This window comes from Pteropus medius, unplaced genomic scaffold (genome assembly GCF_902729225.1).
Source record: "Pteropus medius unplaced genomic scaffold, Ma_sr-lr_union100, whole genome shotgun sequence".
NCBI classification, from domain to species: Eukaryota; Metazoa; Chordata; class Mammalia; order Chiroptera; family Pteropodidae; genus Pteropus; species Pteropus medius.
In genome coordinates this window covers 20,099,573-20,107,749 of record NW_024349803.1, presented here as the reverse complement: position 1 = coordinate 20,107,749, position 8,177 = coordinate 20,099,573, and the positions used below count along the sequence as shown (strand labels likewise).

The 8,177-nt window shown below is 60.8% G+C and overlaps 1 protein-coding gene across 2 annotated transcripts in view; it reads left to right on the top strand.

The window, feature by feature from the left end:
- The first annotated feature begins 969 nt into the window (after positions 1-969).
- The window catches only part of NCKIPSD (NCK interacting protein with SH3 domain), a 10,444-nt gene continuing 3,236 nt past the window's right edge, over positions 970-8,177 (top strand). The window contains exons 1-12 of one of the 2 annotated variants that reach the window (XM_039837676.1): positions 970-1,222; positions 3,732-3,841; positions 4,063-4,267; positions 4,471-4,561; positions 4,793-5,283; positions 6,478-6,648; positions 6,826-6,912; positions 6,999-7,137; positions 7,220-7,300; positions 7,499-7,627; positions 7,714-7,806; positions 7,931-8,103. In XM_039837676.1, the coding sequence (XP_039693610.1) occupies positions 1,052-1,222; positions 3,732-3,841; positions 4,063-4,267; positions 4,471-4,561; positions 4,793-5,283; positions 6,478-6,648; positions 6,826-6,912; positions 6,999-7,137; positions 7,220-7,300; positions 7,499-7,627; positions 7,714-7,806; positions 7,931-8,103 (1,941 nt within the window). In that variant the 5' untranslated portion in view covers positions 970-1,051. Of the gene's footprint in view, positions 1,223-3,731; positions 3,842-4,062; positions 4,275-4,470; positions 4,562-4,792; positions 5,284-6,477; positions 6,649-6,825; positions 6,913-6,998; positions 7,138-7,219; positions 7,301-7,498; positions 7,628-7,713; positions 7,807-7,930; positions 8,104-8,177 lie in introns of those variants that run through there. The other variant, XM_039837678.1, reaches the window with a different exon arrangement.

The following is an 8,177-nucleotide window of genomic DNA, read 5'->3' as shown; positions in this document are numbered from 1 at the left end:
CCCCAGAGACTCTCACCCTAAGACCCTTAGGGCCTCTCCCATGGGCTCCCCCACTTCCCTCACAGGACTTCAAAGACCTCTCCAGGTTAGGACTGCCTGGGAGGTGGGTGGGTCAAACAAGTTCTCAAGGCCACGTGACACCCCACTCCCAACCCTCCACCAGCCCTCCTGTCAGCTCTCAGAAGGAAGCATCAGAAATAAGGTAATTTGGAGTTGTAAGTCCTGTAAAGAACAGCAGAGGAATGTGAAAGCGACTGATAGGTGTGGGAGGGTCCCTATGCTCTGAGGGAGGGAAATGTGTCCCGGGCAGAGGAAACACCACGCAAAGACACACATTAGGAAGAGAAGAAGCTAGCGGCTGAAGAGGTTGGGTGAGGAGCGAGGATGGAAGGACTCTGGACAGGGGAATGGCCCAACCTGGTTTCTGTTTTTACGGCCTCTTCCTCACACCTGCCCCTCATTGCCCGCTACTGGCACAGTATGCGGCCACAGCTGGCACTTGAAGAGGGATTCATAAGACCTAAAAAACACGCAAGAGACATGGCCACCCGCGGGCGCCTCCAAATGTCGGATCGGTGAGACCCAACAATGCGATCGACCGTCCTTACTGTTAATAGGTCAGAACCCACTCCCCTGGGGAGGCAGGGATGCACGGGACACAGGCTCTGCCGTTGGGCTGCGGGCGGAGCGCTCCTTCGGGAGGTAGGGCGGACCGCAGCACTTGGGTTTGAGCGGGGAAAAGCACTGGAAGGCTGGGCGGGAGAGGCTGAGGCTGTAACCAGGGCCAGGGGCCGAGGGTCCGGAGTTGCAGAGGCCTGGGGCCGAAGGGGCGCTGGATTCTTTAGCCGCGCGGGGCCGCGCCGCTTGGAGCCGCCAGGGGGCGCCGCGCTTGCGTGCGTGGGCCGACACTCGGGGGCGGGGCTGCGGCGGGCGGGCGGGCGCGCGCACGCGTCTTTGTCACGGGGCGGGGCGGGCGCGGCGCTGGCGGCCTGGCGTCCTAGTTCCGCAGCTTGGGCCCCTACCCTGCTCCGGCGCGGCCCGGCTCGGCCCCATGTACCGCGCGCTGTACGCATTCCGCTCGGCGGAGCCCAACGCGCTGGCGTTCGCCGCAGGCGAGACTTTCCTGGTGCTGGAGCGCAGCAGCGCGCACTGGTGGCTGGCGGCGCGGGCGCGCAGTGGCGAGACGGGCTACGTGCCGCCCGCCTACCTGCGCCGCCTGCAGGTGAGTGTGCTCCTCCCCGCCGGGCCACCGCATCCTCTAGTCTGGGCCGCATCGCAGAATCGACCCTGGGACTCCAGGCCCACGGGGACCTCCCACAGATAGGGAGTTTGAGAACCTGACTCTGAGACCCCAGACCCACGAGGACTGGGACCCCAAGAGCTCGCATCCCCACATAATACCAGGCCGTTGACAGACAACTCTAAGGACTCCAGACCTTCCCAAAGCGAAACTCTGGGACAGAGGCTCCTTGAGAATCCCAGACCCATTGGGATCTGAACCCCCATCTGAGTGGAGTTCAAGAGCGAGATTCCAGCCCCGCTGAATCCTGACCAGCTGCCCAGATCCCTGAGACTCCAGACCCTTAGTCTCTTTTTCCCTGGATCCCCAGGATCCAACACTCTTGCCTCTCATCCTCAGACCCCCACCTGGAGCCACTTCCCCCACCACTCAGGACTCCACCCTGGACACCTATTTCTCCCCATCTTCTATGTCCACCCCCAACACACTTGACCCTGAATCATAGGCACCTGTCCCTAGATGATCCTCAAAGCCCTGAGACCTCAGCGTCTTTCACTATCCTGTACTCAGTTACTCCCTAAGCCCAGCTCTTCCCTAAGACCACCCACCCACCCACTTTGGACCAAGTATTGCAGCCCCTGCTGACCCTTCCTGGGAATACTTCCTGCTCCCCACCTCCCCAAGTCTCAGGTCCTGACTTTTCAGACTTCCTTTCTCTGAAAGGGAGCACCATCTTTCCTCGTCCTCAGCTGGGAGTGGGGGCTGCTACCATTGTGAGAAAGTAAGACCTCCCTGTGGCTTCCCCTGGTCTGACTATGGCCCCATTTATTTCCAGTGGAGGCTGCTGCCCCCCCTTCTTCTTTCCCCAAGAATAGTCCTGCTGTGGGGGCTGGGGTGCAGTGTCTCCAGCTGGTCTATTCTGACCATGGTGGAAAGGAAGGCCTCCAGGTCTGGCCTGTGCCAGACACCCCCACCCCATCCTAGTCCCTAGCCTTTAGAAAACATCCCGTCCCAGCCTAGTTCAGGACAGAAATAACAAGATAAATTTGGAGATGTCATCTGGTCCTACCAGAGAGGATGGGCCCTGGGCCTTGGACCTCCCAGCCTGATCCTATCTGGGAGTGCCTGGGGTGACAGTGGGGAGTGCTGGACATCAGGGCTCCTGGGTCTGGAGTGAGCATATCAGACAGCCTCTTGGGTTGGGGGGTTGTTGGAGGCCTCTGAGGAAAGTCCTGCTCCTTCCACACGGGCCTGTGAGGCCCCTCCCCCTGAAAGGCCACTAGTGCTCTGTGTTTGGAGAAGGCAGAGAAGCTACCCGTCTTGTCTTCTCTGTGTCTTGGATTTCTGCAGATCTCCCTGCCTCGGTCTCCCTAACTGTCTCTGTGTTATTCTGACTCTCCACCTGTGTGTGCTTTCCTCCCTCCGACTCTCTCCCTGTCTGTCTCCGGCTCTCAATTCTTTCTGCGTTATCTCCCTCTGCCTGTCTCTCCCTTCCCCACCTCTCCCTCTGGGTCTGTCTGTCTTTCTGTGTGTATGTGTGTCTTTCTCTTCCTGTCTGTTTTTCTGTCTCCCTACAACTGTGCTACCTGCAGGGCTTCGCTAACCTCTGTGTCCGTCCGTCCCCATCAAGGCAGCTTCTCGAACCTGCTCTGGAGTGACATCTCAGTTCTGAGGCTCCTGTGTAGCCTGATGGACCATGTGTGCCAAGAATGGGAGGGGTGAGGCTGTGTGATCCCACAGCTGCCACCCTCTACGCCCCACCGCATGCCAGGCAGGCTGGGTAGATTAGACCCCTAAGTTGCCGGAGATGGCAACACAGAATCTGGGGCAGGGGCCAGGCCCCTTTCTCGTACTTGTCTTTGCCACAAACACAGAACTGCTGCTTTCCCGGACAGATCTAGAAGATTCCTGGAACAGCTTGTGAAGGGATGAGTGCTGGCAGCAGGGGTGTGGAGGGGAGATCCCTTTTGGTTTGTCCTCAGCTACCAGGGTCCCAGTTCTGAGTATCTCGGGCCAGACGGCTCTGCGAAAACAGGGCTGTTCTGGAGTGTGACCTTGGTTTTGTGAAGAATCGGCAAGATCCCGAGTGATTCGTTAAGGGTTCCAGACAGTGGAGGCTGCCTGCCTGGCAGCTCAGCCTGAGCTCTGTCAAGCCTGGGGATAGGCTAGTTGTGTACTCCTGGCCTCAAGCTGGGGGGCCTTGGGCTGTGTGTTTGCTCTAGACCTCTGGTTTTCAGAGACATCTTAGCTGAGAGCCTCCCTGTGGGGTGAAATCCTGAGCAGGGCACCAGTACGTCGTGCCCCAGCTCCCTGAGCGATGCAGTGTGAGAACCCCATTTCGTATTCTGGTCTAGCTTTCTGTGTTCGCTTCTAGCGTTCTAGGCTTCAGCTGTCGTGGTCCTCTGCCCCGGGCACCATCCTGCGCTGTGCTTGTGCTCAGTACCCTCACTTGACCCCCTGGTCTAACTGTCTACCCCTTCCTCCCATCCAGGGCCTGGAGCAGGATGTCCTTCAAGCCATTGACCGGGCCATTGAGGCTGTGCACAATGCAGCCATGCGGGATGGTGGCAAGTACAGCCTGGAGCAGCGTGGAGTCCTCCAGTGAGTGTGGAGGGCACCTCCCAGTGAGCGTGGTGGGGTGGGGGCCTTCAGGGGGTACCTGGAGGCGCGGAGGGCAGGGTTGGTGGTACCGCAGAGTGAGTGGAGCATGAAGGAGGTGGGAGGGGCCTGGGCTATTAGGACCCAGCATCCCACAGGGAGCACGTGAGGACTTTGGGAGTTGTGAAGTAACACCCCCAGTAATCTCCCTGTTCCTCTGTCAGGAAGCTGATCCACCACCGGAAAGAGACTTTGTCCCGCAGGGGCCCCTCTGCCTCCAGCCCTGTAGCTATGACCCCGTCCACCAGTGACCACCATCTGGACGCTGCCACTGCCAGGCAGCCCAATGGGGTGTGTCGGGCCGGGTTCGAGCGGCAGCACAGCCTGCCCAGTTCTGAGTATCTCGGGCCAGACGGAGGCCTCTACCAGGTACATGGTGAGAACATCCTGGGGAAGGGAGGTCGGTGGGGCCTAAGGCTTTGTCCAGAGGGATGAAGGGTCCACGCGTGTCAGCCATGCAGGACAGTGGCAAGATGCAGCCCAGAGCCATCGCCCTTGGAGCTCAGGGCCCGAGCCAGGCTGGCACCCCCGATGGCAGCCTGTCCTCTCAGGTCCCACTTGTGTCCTCCCAGATTCCACCACAGCCTCGCCGAGCGGCACCTGCCACACCACCCCCACCTGTGAAGCGTCGAGACCGTGAGGCTCTGGCGGCCTCAGGGAGCGGTGAGAAGGCAGCGTTGGGGGGATGGGGAGCACCCTGTGCTTGGAATGGCTGCTCTGTTGTGTCAGGGAGTTGGGGGTTCCAGGCTTGGGGGGAAGACAGGGCACATGTTGGGGCAGTTGGGGGCTCTGCAGAGGAACTAGGCCTTGTACTGCGGGACAGGGGCTCTGGGCTTAAAGGAGTAGGGGCCCCCAGGGGGCTGCCTCAACATAGCATCCACTCTCTGCCCACAGGCGGCCGCAACGCCACGCCCTCCGGGGGCAGTTCTGTGTCCAGCGGCTCCTCAGTCAGCAGCACTTCCCTTGACACGCTCTATACTGGCTCCAGCTCATCCGAGCCGGGCCCCAGCTGCTCACCCACACCTCCACCTGTGCCCCGCCGAGGCACCCATACCACTGTGTCCCAGGCCCAGCCCCCTCCCTCTAAGGTGCCAGCCCCCGAGCCTCCTACAGAGGAGGTGGCAGTTGATACACCCTCGGCTCCTGATGAGCTAGAGGCCCTGGGTACGCTGAGCCTGGGGACCACAGAGGAGAAGGCGGTGGCTGAGACAGCCGTGCCCAGGACCATCGGGGCAGAGCTGATGGAGCTCGTGCGGAGAAACACCGGCTTGAGCCACGAGCTATGCCGCGTGGCCATTGGCGTCGTGGTGGGCCACATCCAGGCCTCCGTGCCAGCCAGCTCACCTGTCATGGAGCAGGTCCTCCTCTCGCTGGTAGAGGGCAAGGTGAGGGTGGGCGGCAGGGCCAGGGGCCTCCCTGTCCTCGGGCTGCCCTGCCACCCCTGCCCCATTCCCACCCTCACACTCGATTGTGTCCAGCCTTTATCTGACAGGTGTTTGTTGACCTCTAGCTCTAGGCCCCCACTCTGCTGGGTGCTGGGGACATTTGAGCTGATCCTTGAAGGAGAGAGGTAGGAGCATTCCAGGCAGGGGCTCAGCCTGGACAAAGGCCGTGAGGCAGGACCAAGCTTGGCTCTTAGGATGGAGTAGAACAAGGCCAGCATGGCTGGAACACGGAGTAAGGGAGCAGTTGGTGTGGGAGGAAGTGAGACCTGAGGCAGGTGACAGGTGAGACCATATACGAGTGGCCAAGAGTTCACTCTGGCTGCAGGGAAGTAATGGACATAGAGCATGAGTGAGGGCAGTGCCTTGCTGACCGTGGCAGTGGAAATGGGTGCTTCGAGAGCTATGATGAAGCCCAAGTGCCGACTTAGATGTGAGTTAGATGTGTGGGCATCATGGGGTGAGTACTGGTCAGGGAGCAGAATTGGAGGACAACGAGCCCAGTCTATACAGTGGGGACCAGGTAGGCCAGAGGTCCCTCCTTGGGGCTCTGTGGCTCCTTCAGCTTGGGTTTGAGGTCGGGGAGCAGTGGGCAGTGGGCTTGCCTGTGCTAGGAAACTTCAAGGGGAACATGGGAGATGGGTAGATGATAGGCCTGGTGGAATCGGGGGGTGGGGTTTCAGAGTCTCATTCAGGCAGCGATAGAGCCTGTGGTCACCCTCGGAGGGGAGGTTCACCCAGGTCTGGCATGAGAGGCAAGTTGCTGGAAAACACCTCACGTGAACATTTATGCAGAAGCCTGCCCCTGGGGGTTATCGAGAATGGGGGATGGTGGAGTTATTGGAGAGAGATGCAGAGCCGGGCGGTGTCCTTGGGAACCTCGATGGGGACAGCTCTTTTGTGGGAGCTTGAAGGGCAGCAGTGGGAAGAGAACCTGGGTCTGGTACCCTCACAGGTCTTCAGAGGACACCAAGTAGGGGCAGCGCTGGTAGGTGAGGCCAGGGCCTCTCATCTGATGCCAGCCTAGCGCTCACGCCCATGACCTCAGGGTCTAGGTCGAGCTCCAGGCCTCAGGGGCCTCCTGGATATGGTGATGCCAGGGGATGTGCTGAGCCATGCCTTGCCCTCTCCCCGCAGGACCTGAGCACTGCCCTGCCCTCAGGGCAGGTCTGCCATGACCAGCAGCGGCTAGAGGTGATCTTTGCAGACTTGGCTCGGCGAAAGGACGATGCCCAGCAGCGCAGCTGGGCCCTGTACGAGGATGAAGGTGTCATCCGCTGCTACCTGGAGGAGCTACTGCACATTCTGGTGCGGGGTGGGGGCCCACAGCTGTCCCCAGTATGCAGAGCAGCTGTCCTCAGATAGGGCAGGGACCACCCTGCACCGTCCTCCAGTGCTCAGGAGTCTCCTTTCCGTGGATTCAGCTTGCTCACGTGTGGCCGCACAGCTCACACTGAATGACTGTCACCCTTCCTCCTTCCACAGACTGACGCAGACCCTGAAGTGTGCAAGAAAATGTGCAAGAGAAACCAGTTCGAGTCTGTGCTGGCCTTGGTGGCCTACTACCAAATGGTGCGTGCGAGACAGAGGGGCGGGCGTGGAGGGACCCGGGTCGAGGTGGGAATTCTGGGTACTGAAGACACAGGGTCCCCTGCCAGGAGCACCGGGTGTCACTGCGGCTGCTGCTCCTCAAGTGCTTTGGTGCCATGTGCAGCCTAGATGCAGCCATCATCTCCACTCTTGTGTCATCTGTGCTGCCTGTGGAGCTGGCACGGGACATGCAGACAGACACGCAGGGTGAGGCAAGGGAAGCTTCCCACCGTCTGAGGGGGTGGTTTCCTACCATCTCGGGCTCTGACGGCCTGCCTTGCTCCCCCAGACCACCAGAAGCTCTGCTACTCCGCCCTCATCCTGGCCATGGTCTTCTCCATGGGGGAGGCGGTGCCGTACGCACACTATGGTAAGCGGGCGGTTGCTGACCAGCTTCCTGCAGGGGGCCCACAGCCAGCCGGAGCTGGGACCCGTGGCCTGAGGGCCTGGGGCCCCACTGATCAGAGCTGGACAGGCATAGAGTGTCTCCAGGGCTCACAGAAACCCAGGGAGGTTGGGCGGCGTGTGGAGGGGAGCGGGGCCGCAGGCTTCCTGTGCCCTCTCCCAGAGCACCTGGGCACACCCTTCGCCCAGTTCCTGCTGAGCATCGTCGAGGACGGGCTGCCCTTGGACACCACCGAGCAGCTGCCGGATCTCTGCATGAACCTGCTTCTGGCTCTCAACCTGCACCTGCCAGGTGGGGGTGGGGTCCAGCCGGGAGGTGGCCGACCAGCTCAGGGCCCTCCAGGCTTAGCGGCTGTGCACACCCATGTCCTTCCTCAGCCCCTGACCAGAACGTCATCATGGCCGCCTTGAGCAAGCACACCAATGTCAAGATCTTCTCCGAGAAGCTGCTCTTGCTGCTGAACAGAGGCGGTGAGGGCCCAGGGATCTGTGGGGTACCACTTCCATGTCCTGTGACTGCACCACCCCCATAGCTCCCTGGGGCCACCCGGCCTCCGACGAGGACCACTCTCTTGCCTCTTTCCCTGCCTCCTAGATGACCCTGTGCGCATCTTCAAACACGAGCCGCAGCCGCCGCACTCCGTCCTCAAGTTCCTGCAGGACGTGTTTGCCAGCCCCAGCACAGCCGCCATCTTCTACCACACGGACATGATGGCGCTCATTGACATCACCGTGCGGCACATCGCGGACCTGTCGCCCGGAGACAAGGTGCCTGGAGGTGGCTGCGGTGGGGGACGGTAGCTGTGTAGAAACCGAAACAGAAAGGGGGGGATACGACACTG